This window comes from Chiloscyllium punctatum, chromosome 22 (genome assembly GCF_047496795.1).
Source record: "Chiloscyllium punctatum isolate Juve2018m chromosome 22, sChiPun1.3, whole genome shotgun sequence".
NCBI lineage: Eukaryota > Metazoa > Chordata > Chondrichthyes > Orectolobiformes > Hemiscylliidae > Chiloscyllium > Chiloscyllium punctatum.
The window spans coordinates 57,580,256-57,606,224 of NC_092760.1; the positions used below are offsets into that span (position 1 = coordinate 57,580,256).

The following is a 25,969-nucleotide window of genomic DNA, read 5'->3' on the forward strand; positions in this document are numbered from 1 at the left end:
TATGAATTACCGCACAAAACACCATCAGATAAAGATGCACATTTTTCCCAAATATTCAGAGTTTGAGACTCTGAATTGAATTGAAAGCTCATCATCCACCATCTCAGGAAGTGTTGGAAAGTTGGAATAAAATTGTAAAGAAAAAGATTAGAATTTGTGATAAGGAATGCTTGGAATAAAATAATTCCCTTGTTATTGTTTGCCATTTTGGATACCCTAATGAATCCATAGTTTCCAATCCTTTTGAACTGACAGATAAGCATGAGGTGAGAGGGCCCCATAAATTAATAAAGCTTATAAGCCAACACACACTTCTGACCTAGGTCAAATTTCTAAGAAACATTAACCAAAGCATCAGTGTTGGCCTGAAAGTATTTGCTCAATAATTAAAATTCGAGCTGATTAAAAAGGCCAAATACTTGGAATTTTTCCAACTGAGTTAAGGTATTAGCCATCTCTGGGGACCCATTAAAAGAGATATTCAATGGACCCCATCATAGCAAAAAGAAACACAATTATGTTAGTAATACAGTGAGCATTCCAGATAGGAGGAAAAAAAAGGAGAATGTGTCAAATTAATGAGTTAAAATAATTCGATGGACAGGGAGAATAGCTAGGCATGAAGTAGATTTCCCAATGTTAAATAAGTAGTTAGGGAGTAAAATAAAAATATCAGAATGATTCAAGATCAAATCAGAATTTGAAAACTTTCAAGTTTCACTCAAGTAATCAAATGGAATCACAGATGCTTGACCAGTTAGATGGAATATTATGTCACCTCCCAAAAAACTATTCAAGTCACTTATGAAAGCTGTTACTGAATCATGAAACAATTTGTGTAAACAGATCAGGAGAAACATCTTTGTGACTATACATGATATTAATATTGGGGGTGTATCACCAATAAGCCAACATTTCTACAGACTGAATCCACAGGAGATGGCCCAAGTGTGCAGTGAATCGTGCAAAGCCATTTAAAGTGACTATTGATGCCAGTGACATTGATGATAGCGCACTATTACAGAAAGAAAACATGGGGATTGAGCAGCCAATCAATTATTTATCACGTGTACAAGATCACCAAAGGTGCCAGCTTTCAGTCAATTCAATTTAATCAACACGATGTCAAGAAGAGACTGAGCACAGAGGAACAGAAAAGGCTATTAGTTGCAAAAATCTCAGGTGTGGCGCTACATATGGATTTTCCAGAACTAGTTGCACCCTGTGCCAAGTTGTTCCAACGTAGTTAGGTGGTACTCACTCACCAATAGCTTGCTTCCTAATGCTCAGTTTCTGTTTTTGCTTTCGGCACTATCCAGCTCCAGGGCTTGGACCAAACATTGGTAAGAGAGCTGGACTTCAACAGGTGAGGTCAAGTTTCTGCCCCTGACATCAAGGCAGCATGAAAAGGTGAACTGATCGGAAATTAGGAAGAAAATTCTGTGTTGCCCAGAGTCGTAGCTAGTGAAAAGCAATTGGTGGTCAGCCTCAAGATAGCACTGCAGATATTTTCTAATCAAACTGCTCAGAGATGTAATGACACACCTCTGGAGCAGGTGTGACTTGAACCTGGGCATCCTGACTGAGAGGTAGGGAGACTACCATTGCAACAAAAGAGCCTTAAAATATTGTTGTAGTGTTATAGACTCAACCATGTTCAACTGCATTGACATTCCTTTTATAATAAGACCAAGAGTGGAAATGTTCAGTTTCACTTACAATTGCTATATGATGATGAAGTCATCTATACTTGCATACAGCATGACATGGCAAACATTCTCAAGCAGTAAGTAACAGTTATATCACAGAATTATCAGGCAATGAGCAACTTCCTAAAGCATTCAATGAGGTTTCTAACATCTAATATCCTTGCTTTTATCTTTAATGAGAAATTTAACTTGACCACCAACATAAACACTATAGCTACAGGAGCAGATCAGAAACAGCCTCCTAATGTCTTTCCATTATTTAAAAGGGCATAAGTCAAGAATATTATGGATTAACTCTTCACTTGCCTCAATGGGCGCATCTTGAGCATCTAGTAAAAAGCAGCCTGCTTAGTGGATATCCCATTCATCACAAACATTCATTCCATCGAGTACCAGCACACCATGGCTGCAGACTGCAACCTAGAATAACAGCAGCAGCTCAACAAAGTTTCTTCAACTGCATCATGAAAATAAAATCACAGGAGCTACACTGTTGAGAACAACAAGGGCAGCAGCATATGGGAACCCCACCATCTGCAATTTTCCCTTTAACGCATACGATCCAGAAGTGGAAATATTTCCCTATTTCTTCATTGTTACTGGGTCAAAATCTCTACCAAACAACGTCGCATCATCATCTTCTGAAGGAACATTAGAACTAGGCAATAAATGTTGACCATCTCAATGTCTTTTGCAACACAATGTATATTAAAAATCTTCTTTCACATTCAAAATGCTGTGCTCTAGGGAACTTGCATTGTAAAAATATGATTCAGACAAGCTAATAACAGCTTTTAGTTAATTTGAGTACACTTTGACTGCATAGTAATATAGAAAATTAAGTGAAATTATATCTAATTTGGGACCCCAACTAATTATTTTGAAGATATAAACTACACTACATGCTTGTACAACTAATGAGGTTTAACAGCATAAAACATACCTTTCCTCCTTTAAAACTAGACAGTTGTGTACAAAATATACACAAAGTACTAAATTCACAAAAATAATTTGTAGACTTTCTTCAGAGCATAGCTATAGAACATTCTCAAAAGCACAGATAACTGATGACTTAAAGCCATATTTAAATATAATTGTGGTGGTCACCAACAACACCATTTTGCTCATGTTCAGCAAATAGTTCAATCACTCCTTGTAACTGAATTGAAAATGCACAAGTACCAAAATGTGACATAAATAAGGAAAAGTGAAGTAAAGAAAAGAAATTTCACCACTTTGCTCCAAGGTCATATAAACTTTCAACCATTCAGAGACAGAATACATTCATATATCTTGTTTAGTTTTTAGATGCACAAAGCCACAAGATGATCCTTTCCATTGTAAGAATGCTACCCTGACATGCAAGTTTTCCCATTTCTATTCCATTTGTTTGTGTGCATCTGTGTGTGTTTGTGCAAGAAAAGAAGGCATTAAGAGATGAACAGTTTGTACCTAGAACCAGGCCTCAGTGTGATGGAATTAATCAACAGTCGATAAAAATACATTTACACAGATTAGTCATAATGATGACGAAAATCCATCACTGATTAATATCTTAATTATCAGATTTATTTGCTTTTTATGTAATATGAAACTACATTTGATGCGAGAAACAATAATTAGGTAACAAATAAATAGCACCTATATTTCACAACTATGTTGTATCATTTGCTAATTAGCTACCATAAAACCCAGATAACAAATCATATCCACGTACAAATTGCATCCTACATTTATAGTGGTTATTTTGGTTAAAAATTGCAGACTTCTTTCAAAAAAAATACTTGCACTAGTATACAGATGGTACCTTTCTAGTTAGATGTAATAATCCAATAATGAGAGGCAACCTACACATGGAATTTTACAGTATACATTTTGGATCTGGTTATTCTTTATGTGAAAAAAAAACTAACACAAATGTTAGGAAACCAGAAAATGTATGTACAAGATCATTTGTTAAAAGTGCAGACAATAAATTTACTAAATAAGGGCACTTCTGCAAAACACACTCAAGGCAATGAAATTATTTGTTTTACAATTTGGTTCCAAGTGGATTTTTGTTTGTCTAATTCTTGACCTCTCCAGATGTTGGGTTCAACTGCGGATTCATTCCAGAGATAGGCAGTGATTTTGTACCTAGTGCCAACATCTGCTAAACACTATACATTAAACAGGCAGTCTTCAAAAGTGTCTAAATTGCTGCTGATAACTGAAAGCTGCTACTTCAAAATATAATTGAAAATTATGAATTCAGACTTTTTCTAAATTTAAAATAACCCATGGTAATGGAACAATTTGCACCTAACAATTTATCAATGTGTTATACTAATCCATTACAATTTAACTCGATTAAAAGCCAACTGAAGCAGGGATGCATGGACAGTTGATATGAACAGTGCCACTCATTAAAAACTTTCTACCTACTAAGGATGTTAGAAATATTCAGTAACTTGTTAGCTGCCATTTAGCTGTTTAGCTTAAGCACAAACTAAAGTGAATTAATTTTTTTTAAATTTTAGACCCAAAAAAGGAATAGACACAGAGTAAGGACCTAAAAAGGGTCGCAAGCATTGCATTACTATTCAAGCACCACAATGCATTGTTACACATAAACACAGTGAGGCCTGGTAAGACACAAAAGACAAATCATTTGGTTAGATATTACAGACAAGCAAGTAAAGATCTTAATGATGAAAGCATAAGAAAGGGCAAGAGATTGCCAACAGTTGGGTAACTTGTGCATTGATTCAGCTATACAGGATTCTCAAAATGTAGACTGTACAATATCATTGGTAAGTCTACTACAAATCTAATGCTGAATTCTAGGTTAACTATCAATGAGTGGTTTAATTGCATGTGGTTAGTTGTGGTGAAGGATGTCCATTCACTGACAAGATTTCATCTGAGGAAGCAACATATCGATTGTACTGACTGCAGCATTGCTGTTAAATGCCTTTAGCAATCCCTACAGGAACAATGAGCCTTATCAGCAACTGCAGGTGAAAATCCGAATTCAACAGTATAGAACCTTACTATCAATTCATAAAGATCTATTTGTTTGATCCATAAGCATTGGCAACTAGAATTACTTCAATCACTTTACTATTTGATAAAGGAAATAAAGTGTTTTGTTGAAAATGTTTGGACATTGATACTCAGCAAAGTAAAGCACAAATGTGTTTCCTAGTACAGTTTAAGGAAATATTTTTCAAGTTCAAAATGGCATATTTAGCCATTCCAAATTTTAGAAATTGTTTTCAAAAATAATTTCATTTTCCAGTTTGATTAAAAAATAATTTCTGTTCAAAAACCTGCCACAGATTTTGAAAGGCTCACGCTGCTCAGTGTTAACTATCTGGGTTATAGTGAAAGCACATTCTATGATTCCCTTTTTCCAGTGAAATATTATTCCAAATCCAAAACCATCTGATAACATCCAAATACTACTCCAACAGCACCATCCTCTTACCAACTTACCTGCAGTTATGCCAAATAACCTCCTCACATTTTGCAGCTGATGAAAATGAGCAGCTAGTCATTTTACTAATTATGGTGTAATTGCTAATACTTTGCAATAATCCCTTCAGATTATATTGAACAGAATGTTCATCTCATCAGTGCCATTATTTAGATGGATCCTTCTTATGGAAGGAATATACAGTACATCCTATTCTTTGCAGCTGTGGCATTCCTTATTTGCTATTGTACTTTCTGGAGAAACTAACGTACTGAGCCAGCATCAACAGAGACTGGTCTGGAAGAGGTCCGAGATGATGTGGAGTGTCGTTCTCCAAGACTCAGCGTTCTCTTTCGCTCACGAACCAAAGCCTTCTGATGCTTCTTCATACGTTCCAACTGTTCCTCTGCACTCATTCTGCCTCTTTGGTGTTCTCCATAGAGACGCTCCAAGGCACTTTTTGGCCTTTCCTGTACAAACAAGAAAAACATGGGGAAAGAGGGGTGAGAGGTTGTTAAATCTTTTACACAAACCAGGATCTTATAGTAATTCCAATTTGTAATATTGTTCAAAACAATTGTGGGAACTTCTTTTACAGAAGGAATTAATCCATTATCGCGAACTAAATAGTCATCATTTTGGTGAATAATTATTCACTTATCAAACCTTTTTCTCAAATCATTTAAAATTATTGATTGGTAAGTGAAATCTTTGGCAATGTTTTATTGACCTGATATTTCTCAACAGATATTCTGTCCAGATGTTACAATGTAGGTAGTATAGCAAACTCCAAATACAGTATCCAAGAATCACACTTGGGGCTGGTGTGTTGGATTGGGTTTGAAGAGGGGGAGGGGTAGTAGAAGGCAACTAGTGTTGGGAAAGGCAAACAAAAAAAACTGGATGGAATCATAATGACTTGACGTATTTGACACCACAGGAGCTTCTTAATAAGCAGATTTACCGACAACAAAACTAATAGCACATGCAGAAATCCTCTTACCAAGCAGCATGTGAAACTGCTAAACATCCAAGTTCCTAGCAATCACAGACTTAGAACTGCAGACTTGGAAACATGCAAAAGTAATTGCTTAAAGTAAAATGAGCAAATTATTTTTTTCTAAAATGTTACTCAAATGAACATACAAATTAGGAGCAGGAGTAGGCCATGTTTCTTCTCAAACCAGTTTGCCATTTAACAAGACAATGGCTGATCTGACAGTAATCTCAACTCTACATTCCTACTTACCACCTATACTGCAATAGCTTTTTACCTGATATTTCACTTGGAAAGTTTTGTTGATGATTCTGAGGCTCAGATAGTGTGTGTTAGGGCAGACTACAACTGAAAAATTTGCATTACAATGATTCAAAGACTAGATTCCCTACAGTAAGGAAACCGGCCCGTCGGCCGAACAAGCCCACACAAAGAGGCACCACCCAGACCTACGACTAATGCACCTAACACTATGGGCAATTTAATGTGGCCAATTCACCTGACCAGCACATCTTTGGATTGAGAGGGGAAACCGGAGCACCTGGAGGAAACCCACACAGACATGGGGAGAATGTGTAACTCCACACAGTCGCCCAAGGTGGGAATTGAACCAGTGTCCCGAGTGCTGTGAGGCAGCAGTGCTAACCACTGAGCCACCATGCCACCCCAGAAAGTAGGTGACTTGACGTTATAACATGTTCGATTAATTGGTGCAAAGGAGAAAACAAAGTCAATTCCTAGAAACCTTCAAGAGAATCAGACTCAGAATTTACAAGAAGAAAGCTGTAATCCTAAAATCTCTAAGTCGAATCAGCTGCACTAATATCTGCCCATATTGGATTCAGTATTTCCAGATTCTTTCCTCAAATTTCAAAATAGAAAACATGACAGATTGTAGTGGGAACACAAATATAATTATTTGTTTTTATTTAAGGAAGACGCTTTCAAAATGAAACAAGTTCCTTGATGCACAGGTACTTTTTAAATCCATACCTAGTAAACATTGGGAGGGTATGGACTGCATAATTTTAATGTGCTCTTTAAACAATTTCCAGTGTTATCAGTGAGAATACACAATGCTTCAGTTTCAGCACATTAAATCAAGAAAAATGTACAACAGTCAATATCATAAGGGGAGGTGATGGCCTAGAGGTATTATCACAAGACTATTATTATCATCCAGAGACCTGGTAACATTCTGAGGACCCACATTCAAATCCTGCCATGACAGACAGTGGAATTTGAATTCAAAAGCTATCTGGGAATTAGCAAGTTTTGAGAAGATTTGTGGCTCAGGTTGAGGCTCTGGATATAGGTTTCCTCACTAAGCTGGGAGGTTAGTTTTCAGACATGTCATCACCGTACTAGGTAACATCTTCAGTGAGCCACTGGACAAAGCACTACTGGTGTTTCCTGCTTTCTATTTATTTGTTTGTGTTTCCTTGGGTCAGTGATGTCATTTCCTGTGGTGACATAATTTTTTTGTTTTTTCTCAGGGGGTTGTAAATGGGATCCAAGTCAAAGTGTTTGTTGATTAAGTTCTGGTTGGAATGCCACGGTTCTAGGAATTTTCATGCATGTCCCCGTTTGGCTTGCCAGAGAATGGATGTGTTGTCCCAGTTGAATTGGTGTCCTTCCTTATCAATACAAAAGGATATGAGTGAGAGGGGGACATGTCGTTTTGTGGCAAGTTGATGTTCATCTATCCTGGTGGCTAGTTTTCTGCCTGTTTGTCCAATGTAGTGCTTGTTACAATTCTTGCATGGTACTTTGTAAATTTTATAACGATATGACCCTCTTTCACTAGTATCCTTACATATAGATAAGGAAGGGCATCCACTTTGACTGGGACAACACATTCATCCTAGGACAAGCCAAACAGAGACATTCATGAGAATTAATAGGAGCATTGCATTCCAACCGGAACTCTATCAACAAACACCTTGACTTGGATCCCATTTACCACCCACTGAGAAAAAGAACAGGAAATGAAATCACCATAGGAAATGACATCACCACAGAAACTGACATCACCACCCCAAGGAAACCACACATATAAATAGAAAGCAGGAAACACCAACAGTGCTTCGTCCAGAGGCTCACTGAAGATGTTACCGCATATGGTGATGAAACATCTGAAAATGAATCTTCCAGCAAACCTACATCCAGAATTATCTGGAATTAATAGCCTAATAATGACCACTAAACATGGACAATTATCAGAAAACACATCTGGTTTACTCATGTCCTTCAGCCATCCTTAGCTGGTCTGGCCTACATGTGACATCAGACCCATAGCAATGTGGTTGACACTTAACCTGGATATTTAGGGATTGGTAATAAATGCTGGCCTCTCCAGTGACACCCACAACCTGTGAATTAATAAAAACAAAAGTTCTTGTGTAATGTTCTCAATTCAACAATTGAAATTACTACCACCACCCAAGATATCTATGTACTTTAGAACATCTCGCCTTGGTGTCAGACAATGTAAAATGTTTTCTCTCAAGTTTGGGAGAAGATAGATTATAATTATAGTTCTGAACACCACCAGCTAACACTTCAAAGTTAATATGTCCACCATCGAAACTGAACGGAAAATGCAAATGCAAGCCAAATTAGAAACAAACTAAAAGATAGTTTACCTTAGAACTAAGTTCATCATTTTTCCGCCTAAGTGTGACAAAAGATGCTATGGTTGATGATTGCTGTAGCCCTGAGTTAGATGACGACAATCCTGGGAATAATAAGATGGAAATTAATGTTTCTGAAAATGACTTGCTCTGTAACTTTGTGCAAATAAAGAGGACTAAATAATACAATACAGGGAACTATCCTGCCAAAATGTTGTTAAATTTCTTAATTTTGTACAAAATTAATAGTTCAAAAACCACGGAACCCATGGTAGAATTATGCAGATTGTGAACCACCTAGGCTCAACTGACAATCTTGAATGAGTTTGATGATCTCAGCTGGGTTACTTACTTACCAAAAGAGTATGATATCTCTCCAAAAGCAACACCCATCATTTTAGACATTCTTCCACTAGGTCAAAAGTGCACAAGTCACGTTTAGGGCATCCACCAATGAAAATGAAGTCAGTTGCACTTGACCACATGCAGTTACTTTGTTAACCTATGCACGTGTAATCAAAATCCATCTTCATTTCCTGCTCGTCAAAATGGCGAGGGGCCAGGATCTCGGTTGGGTGTTCAGGTCTCCTGTACTATTTTCACTTGCACAAAAATTCAATCAAATCTCACATGTGAATAATAACCATTTGGGCAAGACAGCCATAAGCAATTTGAGAGAGAGAAACCAAACATTAATGAGTCAGACCAAAATTCATGAAGGAAAGAGTCCAGAAATTAGGTGAACAACTATTTAAAGTTATTTTGTTAAAGTTTCTGGGTCTATTTCCATTTCTGGGGTAAGGAGTTTCCAACTGGACCTTCAAATTACAGAATGACATAGTTAAGTTTAAATGACCTTCCTTATTACAGATAAGAAATTCAGACACCAAAATAATAAGTTGACAAAATGTGGAGCTGGAAAGGCACAACAGGTCAGACAGCATCGGTCGAGCAGGGTCTTGAAGGGTCCTCACCCGAAATATTGACTTTCTTGCTCCTCAGATGCTGTCTGACCTGCTGTCTCTTTCCAACTCCACATTTTATTGACTCGGACTTCCAGCATCTGCAGTCAGTCCTTACTATCAAAGTTAAGGAGCTAGGATACATTCTAATTCTTGCATATTGCATACGTTATTCATAAGAGCCCAAGTTTTAAAACATCATAAAGCATAAGAGAAGTAGGGCATTCAGCCATGGAGTCTGCTCCATCCCACAAGGAGATCATTTCTGATGTCATAATCCTCAACTCCACTTTACTGCTTTTTTCCCATAACCCCCGATTCCCATATTGATCAAAAAACTTGACTATTTCAGCTCAGAGTTTACTTAATGACCTAGCCTTTACCGTTCTTTTCTGATAAAGATTTGCACAGATTTACTCTCCTTACAACAAATTCCTAATCTTCATTCTAACTGGGTGAGCCCTTCCTCAGATGATACCTTCTGGTCCTAGGATCTCCCTCAAGAGGAAACAACTTGTCTAAATCTACCCTGTTGAGTCCCCCACCTTGTAAGAATCCTGTATTTTTCAATAAGATCCCCTGTCACATTCTTCTAAACTCCATTGAATACATGCCCAAACTGCACAAGCTCACCTCATAAGACCCAGGATTCTATACCAGGATAATCCTAGTGAATCTTCTCTCTACTGCTTCTAATGCCAGTATGTTTTTCTTAGATGAGGGGACGAAAACCGTTCACAGTATTCCAGCTGTGGCCTAACCGGTTACAATTTTAGTAAGTTATCCATTGTCTTTGAAATCAGGGCCAACATCCCATTTATCTCCTGTGTTAATATGCCAACTTGTTTTTTTATTTATGCATGAGGACTCCCAAGTCTATGTGCTGCAGCTTTCTGTAGCCTTTGCCCATTTAACTAACATTCAGTTTCTCTATTTTCCTGCCATTTCCCCCACATTATTGTCCACCTGCCATGGTCTTGGACCCTCACTTCACTGAGCTACATCCATTTGTAGATTCCTTGTGTCAGCATCACCACTTATCTTCCCACCAGTATTCCCTTGACTTCTATTTCTGACTCCATAGGTCTCCAAGGTCTGCGTATGGCAGTGAATTCCAGAAACGAATGCCAATGCAGCAACTGGCATGCCAGTGTTGATCACTGTGCATGGAACCTTGCAGCAGTTGTGCACAAGCACAGCCATGCAGTTGAGAAGGACCATTGTTTCTCATTATTAATTATCACACCCGATATGACACTTCACCCCACTGTAAGCAATTACATGGGTATCTTGCTATTGAATCCTTCTGAAATATTGTCCTGTGAAATTCTTTCCTAAGGTCACTTGGCATGTGCCAGGCATTGCTGTGATGGCATACTGAGGATCTAGGTCTGCCAATATTACTTTGTGAACCCAGAAACTACTAGCAACTATGGTTGTGACATGAGCTGATTTTACCTTTCTATTTTCACCTTGTGAAAATCCTGGGCTCTGTTCTGACTCTCACTGTAGCATGAATGGAAGTGCAGATTTGCACTATCATTGGTCGGCACTACCTCCCCCACTACAACAGTTTTTCACATCTTATAACGCTACTCTTCAACAATACTTCAACTAGTTACGCACATTGCTAGCTGAGGTTCGGAAAACACGAAAATTACATTTAATCTTCAGTCTATTTGCAGGAAACTGCTCTCAGCTAAGCAGCAACAGAATACTATAACCTTAGAACTATAACCAACTGGCCTTAGAACCAGCCTTTAAGTGTTCAGATGACATTAGGTGCAGTCAGACATACGGTTGATTCCCAACAATCCGGGAGAAGATGTCGTGGGCTGCCTTCTTGAATCAGTCTAGTTTGTTACCCACAGGGCTTTAAAGGGATGAGATCCAAGATTTACGCCTAATAACAGTGAAGGAACATGACATAATCCCAACTCAGAATGGTGAGTGGATTGGAGGAGACCTTGCAGATACATCTGCTGCCATAGAGTCAGAGAGATGTATAGCACAGAAATAGATCCTTTGGTCCAACTTGCCCATGCTGACCAGATATCCTAACTTAATCTAGTCCCATTTGCCAGTACTTGGCCCATATCCCTCAAAACACTTCCTATTCATATAAACATCCAGATGCCTTCTAAAATGTTGTAACTGTACCAGCCTCCATTACTTCCTCTGGCAGCTCATTCCAAACATGCACCATCCTCTGCATGAAAAGTTTGCCTCTTAGGACCCTTTTAAAATTTTTCCCCTCTCACCCTAAACCTATGCCCTCTAGTTCTGGACTCCCCCATTCCAGGGCAAAGACCTTGACATTTACCCTATGTCCTTCATTATTTTATTAACCTCTATAAGGTCACCCCTCAGCCTTCGATGCTCCAAGAAAGAGAGACCCTGCCTATTCAGCCTCGCCTTATAACTCAAGCTCTCCAACCCTAGCAGCATCCTTGTAAATCTTTTCTGAACTATTTCAAGTTTCACAAGATCCTTCCGATAGGAGGGAGACCAGAATTGCACACAATATTCCAAAAGTGGCCTAACCAATGACCTCCCATCTCCTATTCTCAATGATCTGACCAATAAAAGAAAGCATGCCAAACATCATCTTGGTGGACAACGTCAAAGTCACACATTTGGAAGGTGCCGTCAAAGGAACCTTGATGAGTTATTGAACAGCATCTCATCAACAGCACACACTGCTGTCACACTATGTTGGTGGAAGCAACTGCTGATGTGGTGAATGGGATGCCAATTAAGGGGTTGCTTTATCTTGGATGGCGTTAAGCTTCTTTAGTGCTGTTTGAGCTGTATTTATCCAGGCAAATAGGGAGATAATTCCATTACACCCTGACCTTTGCCTTATAGACGGTGGACAGAAACTAGAGGGATCCGGAGGGGAGTTACTCACTGCAATTCCTAGCCTCTGACATGCCCTTTTAGTCACAGTTCATCGGTCCAGTTAGGTTTCTGGTCAACTGAAGGCTCCAGGATGTTGACAGTCGAGAACTTAGCATTGGTAATGTCACTGAACATTAAGGGTTGATAGTTGGATACTCTGTCTGGCTGAGATTACTTTTGCTGTAGAATAAGCTTTCTACACCTAATGTTTGCTCTCACACGTGCACATACACACCTGGCATTGGAAGGCACATGTTAAAGCAAAGTTATGCAAGAAACAAAATCCTTCAACTGTGGAGAAACATGAACAGGAGAAGTAAATTTCTTGACTGTTTATAAACAGAAAATAGTCAGCTAATTGGCTCTTCTAGCCTGTTCAGCTGTTGCTATGATCATGGCTGATCATCTAACTTAGCTGCTTGTCTCTGCTTTTTCCCATACCCTTTAATCCCTTTCATGCTAAGAATTATATCTAGCCCCTGCTTAAAAACATTAACCTCAACAGCCTTCTGCAGCAGAGAATTCCACAGGCTCACTTCTCCTCGTTTCAGTCCTAAATGGCCTACCCTGTATCCTTAGACTGTAACACTTGATTCCAGACTCCCCACTCCTTGCACTCACCCTGCCTAGTTCTATTAGAACTTAATAGGTTTTTATGAGATCCACCCACCACCTCATTCTTCTACACTCCAGTGAATCTAGTCCTAACCAGAAAAACAAAAAAAAAAGTGGGTGCTGGAATTCAGAAATAAAATAGGACATGCTGGAAATACTGAGCAGGTTTGGCAGCATCTGTGGAGAGAACCCAGAGTTAAATGTTTCAGGTCCAGTGATCCTTCTTTGGAACTGACAGTAGTTAGGAAAAGGTTAGTTTTTATGTAGAAGATAGGGTGGGGGTAAAGGAGATAACGCTAACTTCAGCAAGGGGACCTCCAAAATATCCATCTTCTGCCTCCACCAAGGATTCCCCAGCACCATAGTTGACAGGGCCCAACTCATCTACTGCATTTCAGCCTTCACCCCTCTGTCTCCTCCCACAACAGCAATTGGCCCTTGTCCTTGCCTATTATCCCAGCAGCATCCACATCCAGAGGACCATTAGTCACCACCTCCAGTGGAATGCCACCACCAGACACATAACTCCCTTCCCTCCCCTTTTCCCTGCAAGGACTGTTCCCTCTGGCACATCCTGGTCCATTCCACCTTCACTCTCAACATCCCCCCCACTGCACCTTTTCCTGCAACTGCAGAAGGTATAACCTGTGCCTATTTACCTCCTCCCTCCTCAGTATCCAAGGGCTCAAACACACCTTCCAGATGAAGTAGAACTTTACCTGCACTTCACTCAATCTAGTTGACTGCATTCACCGCTCACAATGTGGTCTCCTCTACATTGGGGAAATGAAACATAGACTGGGTGACCGCTTCGCAGAACGTCTGCGTTCTGTCCTCGAGAAAGACTCTGAGTTTCCAGTTGCTTGCCACTTCAATACATCACCTTGGCCCTTGGCCAACATGTCTGTCTCAGGCTTGCTGCAGTCTCCAGCGAAGCTCAGCACAAGCTGGAAGAACAGCACCTCATTTTCCATTTGGGAACTCGACAGCCTTCAGGATTCAATATGGCGTTTAACAATTTTTGGACTTGAAGCACCTTCTTCCACATGTTTATCCCAACCTGCCCATACAAGACCTTGAGATCACATGGTCTACTATGCGACACAACCTATTGTTAAGTACCAGTTGTCCCCATTAGCAGCTATTCATTCCTTTGTCTGTCCAACTGTTTCTTTTTCCTCTCTTTCCTATCTCCACTTATCATTTACTCCTTATCTCAGCCTTACACCCTATCTTCTGCATGAAAACAAACCTTTTCCTAGCTAACATCAGTTCTGAAGAAGGGTCACTGGACCTGAAACATTTATTCTGATTTCTCTCCACAGATACAACCAAACCTGCTATACCTGAAATTTCCAGCTATTTATGTTTTCATTATAGTCGCGACTGACCCACTACCTCTATTTTTCAGTTCTCCTATCCCAGGAAAGAGTCTAGTAAACCTTTGTTACGATGCCTCCATGAACAGAGCATTGTTCATTAGATAAAGAGACACAATACTCCAGGTATGGTCTCACCAAGGCTCTGCAATATTACAGCAACACATCTTGGCTTCCGTGCTTAAATCCCCTTGCTATGAAGGCCAACGTAACATTTGCCTTCTTCACTGCCTGCTGAATTTACTAAGTGTCCAAACATACCTTTACCAGGCAGTGTCTGCAAACCATTGTCTAGGCCAAAGACTCCAGCCGTGGACCTGTTGAGGCCATTCCCAAGTGATATGAGTTCAGGTTCACTCATGTAAGTACGCAGTTCAGCCTGAAACAAAGTAATAAATTTAACAGAACTGAGGCAGAGTTTGTCCACAACCATTTTTACTGTAAACAGATTATAAATGATATTAACCATCAGTTGACAGATGACATCCAAATAGATCTTTTTTCACAATCTGTAATACTATTTGATTAATCTGCAAAATGGACCAGTTAAACAGATCTCGAGTAACTGGTTACTACATTGATCGCAAATCAATGATCCTACTGGCAGGAATTTAGCATTTCAGCCAGGAAACAAGCTCCAGGGAGGTGGCTTTATACATAGGAAAGTTAAATGAAGGGAAGAAATAATTTGGAATATTACTCTAAATCAAGCTGTGGGAAGGGACACAAAATTTAGCTGTTTAGAAAGCAAAATGGATGATCAGAAAGGTTTGCGAAACAAGATGAGTCAGCAACACGTGAAATGACTTCCAGGCAAAACATTGGAATTGAAAATTTCATGAGCCATTTCATGAACAGCTAGATGCAGAAATGGCAGAACGCTAGGGCTGTTTTAGAAGAATGAATGCACAAGGGTCACATTGCATTTCTGATCCATAATTGCTTTGCAAAGTGCAAAAACTAGACTCTCTTCAGAGAACCAAATTTTGTTTTGAATTGGCGAAATTTTTAAAACTCTGTCTTGTACACGCAGATTGTTTAAAAAAAGCCTTTGAGGAAAATAAAACTTTGGTTTTCACCATATACCTTCATAGAATGCTAATAGCTATCCTCCTGCTATCAGTGGAAAGTTTCACTTCATTTGCTTACTTTGTAATCTCCATTCAAGTATTGGCCAAACTCCCGGTCTCTCTTCCTTTCATCAGATTGGCGTTTCAGTCCCCTGACTGATGTATGCCTGATGACCGTAGCATCTTTTGGAAGAGGTGGCACAGCTGGTGGTTCATCATCAGGGCTATACATGTGAGGGAGAGGTGGTCGAGGTGGAGCTTGATCCTCCAGCTATGAGGAATATTTAATAAGATTTTTATTTTTAAATCTGTTGGCATATACATCCCTGTACATTGATTTAAGCCAACCACAAGGATATCATATCTCAGGACTCTTGAGTCATTGAACAAGATTAGATAACCAGAAGTAACAATAATTATCAAAACTATGAAGAATGCAACAAGAATTGATTGAAACAAATTAATAAATTCAAGAACATTGACACAGATAATTTAAGATTAAGGAGGGATTTCAAACAGAGCAATGATACACCAATTGTAAACATGAAATACGTCTCAAAGAATTGTGGATACTGGAAATCAGAAACAAAAACAGAAATTGCTGGGAAAACTCAGGTCTGGCAGCATTTAGGGAGAGTAAGCAGAATTAATGTTTCAAATCTAAAGAATTAATGTTAACTTGGTATTCCTCTCCACAGATGCTGCCAGCTTTTTCAGCAATTTCCATTGCTGTTTATGAAATAAGTCTCCATGTAAAGCAATTACAACAGTCAGAACAAATGAGTTTCAAGAAATACAGTATCCCTCAGTAAAGCAACAATTGAAAGAAATGATGGAAAATTGACATTGAGATCTAATTGGATTAAATGGCCATTTTCTGTTCTCAAAACATGAAAGTTTAAGACTTTGACAAGCATGTTTGAAGCTTGACCAGAAAATTCTGATTAACAGGATTCATGCAAGAATCTTGCTGTATTATTTTAATATTATTATTCTAGCCTTGGCAGATTTATGGAGAGACTTACCACCGTTGGATGTTGTCTGAACTGAGGCAGAAGTTGAGGTTTGAATAGTGGCAGATTAACAGGCTGTTGAGGTTGAAATTGTGTTTCCACAGGCTCTGGTGGTGACAGCACTGGACTCACTGAGGGACTCAGCTGCATACTAGTTCGCCCCTCTTTCACTGAGAATGTATTCATTACTGAAGGCACCATTGAGGAAGGCACTGAAGGCATGGTTTCTCTTTCTGTGCAGAACAAGTGATTAAATTCTTAATCTCAAATTAGTACAGAAGCAACTTTAACATGAGTTGAACTTATACATTTCGTGGATATTATTATATTCGGGCCATTTCCCGAAAATGTTAAACCAAAACATTTATACAGTGTGTTTAAGTTAGCAGAATGTCCCATGGTGGACTTAGGAGATTTATCAAACAAAACTGTTGGTAAGTAGCTTTTGAGTTCTCCCTTTGTGTTTTTTTTAAATCAGAAGAGTCATGAGTGGTTAGGGTCAGGACTCACACAGACCTATCAAGGCTTTTAGTTTTGCTTTCAGTTCGTTAGAAGGTTGCTCACTGATTGTTGAATTAAAAAGTCAAGGTCCCAGCTGCTAGAGTCTTCGACAGTGTGGCTTCCTCTTAAAAACCAAAAAGGAGAGACTTTTTTTGTCTTCTGGACTGGAGAGAGACAGCACGAGAACCATAACTGTTTTGCTAAATTGAATTTTTCCCAAAGGGTGCATTCATGGAATGCTATCAAAATGGAAACAGTTGATGATTAGTGGTTAAATAACACTGTATCTTGTTAAGTATTTCAACAGAGTTGAAGATATGTCAACTTATCTTCTTTGTTTGCTTTTAACTGTGTTGTAATAGTGAGTTTTGACTAAAGCCTAGTGGTGGACCAATCGAGTCCCATCTAGAACATAGCACCTTACACTTACCTTTAAGGAAATATACAAGTTAGGGTCTAGGCTACCTCCTTACAATACTTTGATGGTGTCTGGACTGGTCCATAAGAAAAGCGTCAAATTAAAAGCAAAAACATACAGTGTGGCAAAGATAGGTAGCAAGACAGAGGATGAATATAGTTTTTAAAAAAAAATCAAAAGATGACCAATAAACTTTGAGGCTAAATGTGCAAATAATTTTAGGATGGTAATATTAGCATGAGACTCGTTCAATCTATAAAAAGGAAGAGGGGGGCCCAAGGGAACACAAGACCCTTTGAGATCATCGCTGGGGAAATCATGGGGGAAAGAGGAAATGGCAGAAGAGTTGAATAAATGGTTTACTTCAGTTTTCTAAAGATATTAACAGCATTCAAAAGTTACAAAATAATCAAGGGGCAAAAGAGGGAATGAGTAAACGAATACAAGAACTGTCATGAGAGAAAAAGTCCTAGGGAAACTAAAAGCTGATAGGTCCTCTAAACTTGATGGGATGCACCCTAGGATTTTAAACAGGAAATAGCTACTGAGATAGTGGATGCACTAGCAGCAACCTTCCAAGAGTTCTTAGATTTTGGAAAAGTGCAGAAGAATCAGAAAACTGCAAATGTAACATCTTTATTCAAAAAGAAGAAACAAGAAATACAGAATAACAGGCAAGTTAGCTTGTAAAGGGGATCAGGGGATTATGGGGAGAAAGCAGGAGAATGGGGTTGAGAAACGTATCAGCCATGATTGAATGGCAGAACAGACCAAATGGGCTGAATGGCCTAATTTCTGCTGCTGTCTTTTATGGTCTTACATCTGTTATTGGGAAAACATTACATTCTATTATAAACAAAGTAATCGCAGAGCATTTCGAAAGACATAAAATCATGGCTGACAAATAAACAGAACAGATACAGGGGAAGCGGTGAATGCAAAATGTTTGGAATATCCAAAAGGCTATTGATAAGGTATCACATGTTAGTTACTTCATCAGTTACAAACCCATATAATATTTTAGCTCTGTTAAAGGATTGGCTAATTAATACAAGATACATAGTTGGGAAAAAAAAAGTTATTTTTAGGATGGCAACCGTAATTAGTGGAATGCCACAGGGATCAGTGCTGTGGCCACAACTATTTACAATATGTGTTAATGTCTTGGATGAGGAAAATCAATGTACAGTAGCCAAGCATGCGTATAGCACAAAAATAGTGGAAAGGCAAATAGTGAGGATGATACAAAGAGTCCGAAGAGGGCTGTAAACAAGCTAAGTGAGTGGGCAAAAACTTGACAGATAAAATATAACACTGGAAGATGCAAGGTGATGCACTTGGGCAGAATAAAGGATCTGCGCATTATTTAAACAGGGAAAGACTGTAGAAAGCTGCAGCAGAGAGAGATTTGGGAGTCCTTATATATAAATCACAAAAAGAAACCAAGTTCAGCAAGCAAGAGGGAAAGCAAATGGAGTGTTTGCTTTTATTCAAAGCAATATTATGGAATATAAACATCTGGAAATCTTACGAAAATTATACAAGGCGCAAGGTTAGATGACACCTGGAATATTGTAAACAATTTTGATCCTCTCATCAAAGGAAAGGTATATAGGCATTGCTGGCCATTCAGAGAAGGTTCACTAGGTTGATCCTAAGTATGGTGAATATGTTTTGTAAGGCAATGTTGAATAGGTAGGGTTTCTACTAAATGAATTTTGAAGAATGAGAGGCAACCTTGTTGAAGCATTGAAGATTCTTAGGGACTACCTTTTCTCAGGTAAATACAGAGAAGTTGTTTTCCCTTGTGGGACAGTCTAGCATCAGAAATTATAATCTCAGAATAATGGTTGCTCAGTTAGGTCAGAAATGAGGAAGAATTTCGAGGGTAGTGAATACATAGAACTCTACTGCAGAGAGCTGTAGTTGTCATTATGTACACTCAAGGACAAAATAGGCAGATTTTTGATCAGTCAGGGAATCAAGAGTATTGGGTGGAAAAAGTATGAAAGTGAAGTTCAGGAGTATTAGATCAGCCATGATATCGTCTAGTGGATTAGACTGGATGGGCTGAATGACCCACTTCTGCTCCTACATGTTGTGATCTGAAAAGCTGGGTTCTTATGAGTAATGTATTACAATATGGAAATATACCTAAAATTGTAAGATAGAATGCACTAACTTCTGTGTACTAGCTCTCTCACAAATACACTATTTAAAATGTATCTCATGTCTTATTGCCATTATTACTACACTGAAATCCCAGCATGAAATTTTTGTGAAGCCTCTCATATAGGGCCACACTGACAGCATTGTGAGCGAGAAGCAAAAGTGCTGGAATGTGAACCATGATGGTTCAATGAAGGAGCTAGAGTCACATGGGTCTTACTCTACTGTCTGTGGGGAGCATGTATAATATAGGTGGTGACTAATCAGTAATTCGTAAAACTGAAAAATCATTTTTGTTCACAGTCCAACACTTATTTCCAAAACATCTCTTTGTAGATAAAAAAAAATCTAAAATATGACAAATGACTATCACATCCAGGAAAGGTTTTCACATATTGTATACTTTGAAGTAATTTGTATATGACAAGATCATACCAATTACAGTAATATGATTGACAAATCAATTTAATTTGGAGGATTGTCAGCCAGAACATTCTGCTTTTCTTCAAGTAATACCATTTACCTTTCTGGGGTTAGCTTATAGTGGGAAGTTGGTGTTATAGAAGGTGAAGAAAACGGTGCACTAACAAGTTTCAAAACTTGCACTCACCGGGATTCTGAATAGATTCAATGATCATTTTATAGTTGTTCTTATTCACACTGAGGCCTGCCATGACATCCTCAATCCTCCTCAGATCCTTTCTTATCCGTTCTTGATCCTGAATTCAGAAAAGCAAGTCATCAACTTACAAGTTCAAGTGAGACAAAGCAACATGTGCCCGAAATTAACAACATTTTACCTGGATATTTGTCAGTACAGGAAAACCAACATTCATTTCAAGTAACTGAATGACAACTATGGATAATAAATAGAGAACCAAAATGAAAACTCTGTTGATAAGTCAATACCCATCTGAGCATTAGGGTCATTTAAAAGCAGTATAACTGTTGCCCATATAAACCCAACAAATTCGAGCACTGGTCTGAAGATGATTCACAGGAGGGTTTTAAGGTAGCATTTGATGTTGAGTCATGCAAGAAAATGTTAGGGAGCAGTAATCTATCTAAAGGCAAGCAATGCTCATTTTTCCCAGGCCTTATAGTCTTCTGTTATCTTCCTCAGTTGTTTGCAGGACCATCCAACTTTCAAGTATGTATGATGTCTAATATCCTCATTCTTGTTCTTTCCCTCTTTGTATATCCCTCTTATCATCCTTCAATCCATTCCTTCAACAAGTTCTCTTACATTGATGCCCTTTCTTGACTATCTTCGCTTAGAACTTTCCCTCCATCATCAGCCTGAAAACTTCTCCACTGTCTTGTGTACTTCTAAGTGACCCATTTCAGAATTTTGGATGTCCACATTTCAGTACATACAACATGACTCTTCAAATCACAGACTTGAAAATTTTGTAAAAATCTCCACTTATTTCCTTGTTGAGCAATTCTTGATGTTTAAAGAACGGTTCTTTACAATTGATATTCTAGTTCAGATTTAATTTTTAATAGTAACCACCTTCAGAACAGATGCTTCCCAAGTAACTAAACGATACATCTATTACAGCTGTGGACCACTCATATTGAGCTCTGCTTTCACACCATTACATCTGAGAATCTTCATAACTTTGGTCTTCACTATGTGAATGTTCATTGCCAATTTTCACCAGTTCACTCACTTGTCCATTATTATCTCTACGTTTTCTGTTGTCTTGTCCACCAAGGCCTTCACCAATTGATATCCTATGTTGACAGTGTTCTGTACTTCATTTGGTGCTTTTTTTTTTAAAATAAAAAGAAAATTGCAGTCTCTGCACCTTGCACGCAATTACACTGGATTCATGTTCATTAAATACTGTGAATTTACCAGTGATTTCACAGTCCATTCCAGGCACCAATCATTTCTTTCTCCAGTAAACGCTGATCATTACAAATAGTTGCAATAGCTTTACCAATTCATCCAGTCAAAAATATTTTCATATCCCACAGAGCAGATGAGGACTTCTGACTCCTTACATTTTATGCTGTCATCACTGCTCTGGCCGAAGTCTACAAAAACTGATGACACCTGCTGTACCTTGTTTGCTTAGGAATCCCCTTCATTTGCCAACATTTCTGAAATGAAGCACTTAACAAAAATAAAGAATTCTCATGCCAATGCAGGTGCAGATGTGGCATAGACCACAATTTTGTTGCAAATAAAGTACAAGTTGAACTCAAGGGAGTCAATGGGAGAAATTATCCCAACACAGCAATTTTATTCTACAGTGTACTTTTTGATAAATTATGTGCTCATCACAATTATACCCATTTTATAATCCATGTTTTAATATTAAGCTCTTAAATATCAGCTAAAGCATAGGTCAATTTTCAGGATAAACTGGCCTTAGCTGTGCTCTAATATGCCTTAATTGTAACTTTGAAACTGTATCTCCCTCAATAATAGCAAAATTTATATCCTTACAGATTAGAGGTCTCAGTTAGAAGTACTAAAGTATCTGTGGCGACTTGACCTTCATTAAAGTATTCACATGCTCAGTTAGACATTGTTGCTAAACTTGCTTTCCCAACATAACTAGATAACTGGCCACAACTAAAACATTGTGCAAGAACAACTTCCATTGGAAGCACTGAATTTTCTATTATAAACAAACCCATTGGACAACTGCAAAGGCTGAAGCTCCTGGTCCTCTGAATTTCCTTACTTGCCTTGCAGCTGCACTCTTCTGTCCTTGAACACCAAATAAATTTGACAACTTGGATCAAATTCTAAAACTAGAAATAGGTTTTGAAGCCAATCCAAAGCCACTTGGAATATACATTGGAGACACTCGGGCTTTGTTGCTGGAACAAAAATGCTCGAACAATTAGAACATTTAAAGACTCTGACAGAAGGAGTGCACTGATAACTGATCCCAAATACTCAACAAGTATAAAGTATATAAAAGTGTTGATAGGTTCACATCAATGGTGAGACCTGAATGGGACTGGCAGGTGCCTGTGACATTATGAGCACCAGCCATTCCACTTAGATGATAGTAGGGTTCTTTCAGTCTTTTTGGAGGAGGTCTTTCCTCTCTTCCCCAATTACCATGAATTCCCTTGGGTCTTTATTCTACCCTTTGTTCCTCCATTGCTTCCCAACTATGAATGAAACCATCTATGAATAAAAAGTCAGCGGAGTTCAGTCCAAAGAAAGGTAAACAAATACCAGTTGTGGGTGTTCAGATTCAGTGACATTTTGTAACTTTCAGTTGTACAGATTTCAGTTGTAACTTTGTAACTTGTACAGATGAAAAAATATATCCGAATGGCTCTACAGTCAGACAGATTGAATGCACTATTTGGGTAAGAAAGTCTATGTTTTTGTTCTGTGCAAATTAAGTTAGCTTGTAGTTTACATTAAACAAGAGATCCAAAACTGTAACCTCAAGTCGGGGCAGGCTTTCAGGAGCACATAAAACTAGCCAACATAGTCTGACTTACAATAAGGCACCAGAGTTAAGTGAAAAAGGGAGAAAGTGAAAAGAGGTGTACTTTAACTTGTGTTAAACTTTTTCACTTTTAGGAATTGAACCTTATTTGAAAAAGAGAAAAAAAATGAGATATGTGCCAAGCATTTGGTAAGTAACTAATGTCTACTGTACTCCCACAATTCAAAATTATCCAGCAACTGGGAGCAAAACATATAAAAACATAACTGAATTTAAAATTGATAAAACAAAACATACAAATAGATGTGGAGAGGATGGGATAATCTAGGAATCATTCTTTAAAAACCAGGAGTCACCCATTTAAAACAGCAGCAATGACATTTGCCCCACCCCAAATCAGAGGGTCATGAGCCTTTGGTATTGGGCTTCCACCAGATTTTCAGGAACAGAGTCATTGAATATTTTTAAAGATGAGGTACAGAGCTTATTGTTAGGCAAAGGGGAGAAAGGTTATCAGGCACATGGGACTGTGGTTTTGACGTTACAATCAAGTCAGCCATGATCTTATTCATTGGTAGAGTAGGCTTGAGAGACTTAATAGCCTACTCCTGCTCCAAATTCACATATTATGCAAGCAAATAACTTATTAAAATCATTAGCTTCCAGCTGCAAACTATGTACTTCTGAGAAATGAAACATGACTTTTACTCATCGTTTATTCCTCAAATTACTGAGCTTTTTCAACTTTGTTATTTTGAAAATAATCCTTACCTGATCATTTAAAACAAAACACAATTTCTATAAAATAAGCTTGCCTGGGGGCTTGGTGCCAGTTTCAGGTATCCAAGGATGGCTTCCTTGAGCTGGTTCACATCGTTTTCCGTCTGCTCGTATTCTTTCCACGCATTTTCCAATTCCTGCAGACAAACGATACATGAGTTTGTTTAATTCCACAATGTAATTGGTGAAACACAAAAATGGATTAAAAGTAGGTTTCTATTATTTTATTCTCCTATCTCATGGAATGTTTTTATTGACTTTTCCCACAAGGCACAATTAACACAGAAGTAAACAGAACCACAATCTACTTGTCTAATCCCAAAGCTCAAAAGACAGCACACAATATTTCAACAGAGAGCAAAGACTACTTCATCTAAAACCTTTCCTGTTTTATAATTGATCCATTTCTCTACAGTTCACGAACACTTAATAAATGGCTTTCCTTAATGCATACAGTAATCCATTTAGAAATATCCAGCCAAATATTCTTAGACCTTCCTGATCCCAATCAACATATTACTGATGATTGAATTGCTGAGCGTAAAGGGGATAATTACAGCACTGAGCTTTTATTCAATATCGACTTATGTACATTAAGAATCAAAAGAAAAAGCTAATTTATTCTCTTTTTTTTAAACCATGAAACACAGCAGCCAGTAGGATGTGCAGGAAGTCAGGCAGGAGACCTGTTTTAAGATCCCTGTCAACCATGATTCATCCCCACTATGAGGAGTGCCAAGTTAGCCCACAATTGAGTCTATTCTTCACGTAACTAAGCATGATTATTTAAATAAAAATTGTCCAAACATTTGACCTCAAAAGGATTGCATTACTTTCCTTAAAATGATTTGACAAACAGCCATTGACTTGATCAAAGTGCAGTGTGTTAACATAGACCAAAGAGTATACAAGGAATGTAGCAACTCAATTCCAGTTCTGTTTCAAAGGAGTTTATCTTTTCATCTTCAGTTCCTTGACCTTGGTGATTCCATTCATGTATTTGCTACTATGGAGGTTCTTCTAGCTCCAGGCTTGCTTTAATTTCTGAAGCAGAGCCCAAACATTACTTTGAAGACAAGCAAAATGTTTGAGCTGAATGGTTTGCTAATCCATTGAAGATCTTTAGACATTTCCCAGTTAGCAAAAATGCTGCTAATTCTCACTGACTTTGGCCTTGGAGGCATCACAACTGCTCCACACCTGATCAATCATTTTCAGTTTAAAATAACCCATAAAATATTTAGTTTCTGAAAAGTTAGAATTGAAGGCAGTGCAATGGTTTAGACTCAATTGTGGGCTAACTTGGCACTCCTCATAGTGGGGATGAATCATGGTTGACAGGGATCTTAAAACAGGTCTCCTGCCTGACTTCCCGCACATCCTACTGGCTGCTGTGTTTCATGGTTTTAAAAAAAGACTGCAGAGGAAACAGAATCAGTTGATCCTCTTGACAAACGCCAAGTGTAGTTCAACATTCAGATCCTGCAGTATAGGGCACAGGAACGGCAAAGAGTCGAAATATCGTCATTGTAGGATATTCCATGGTCTAGTGGACAAAGGCATTTCTGCAAGTTTGCAGTCCACATGGTAAGCTGTCTCGCTACTGATCAAGGTAAATTATATCATTGAAAGGGCATATAATATTCTCCACAGAAAAGGAGATAGCCAGAAATTGTTGTACATGCAACACCGATGATTGTGTCCAGGGATTGAGGTCTTACAGTTGGATTTCAGGAGCTCAGAAGGAAGTTAAAAGAGTAGCACCTTGTAGCGTCTTGTGCTAATGAGAGTAGAAACTGGAAGGAAGGGAGGATTAATGGGTGGTGCAAGATGGAAGGCTTCAGATTTGTGGCCACTGGAACCGGTTTTAGGCAAGAAACACCAATTCAAGGGGAGACGACCAGAACAGTACTGGTATAAATATCTTCATATGA

General features: G+C 38.4%; 1 protein-coding gene across 10 annotated transcripts in view; it reads right to left on the reverse strand.

Moving 5' to 3' along the window:
- Positions 1 to 25,969, reverse strand: part of plekha7b (pleckstrin homology domain containing, family A member 7b) — a 463,115-nt gene that overhangs the window by 35,954 nt on the left and 401,192 nt on the right. For all 10 annotated transcript variants that reach the window (XM_072592395.1, XM_072592385.1, XM_072592393.1 and 7 more), the window contains 7 exons: positions 24,071 to 24,172; positions 20,435 to 20,543; positions 16,749 to 16,969; positions 15,803 to 15,994; positions 14,915 to 15,032; positions 8,809 to 8,900; positions 5,439 to 5,636 (listed from right to left, as the gene is read on the reverse strand). In XM_072592395.1, coding sequence (XP_072448496.1) covers positions 5,439 to 5,636; positions 8,809 to 8,900; positions 14,915 to 15,032; positions 15,803 to 15,994; positions 16,749 to 16,969; positions 20,435 to 20,543; positions 24,071 to 24,172 — 1,032 coding nt within the window. The remainder of the gene's footprint in view (positions 1 to 5,438; positions 5,637 to 8,808; positions 8,901 to 14,914; positions 15,033 to 15,802; positions 15,995 to 16,748; positions 16,970 to 20,434; positions 20,544 to 24,070; positions 24,173 to 25,969) is intronic.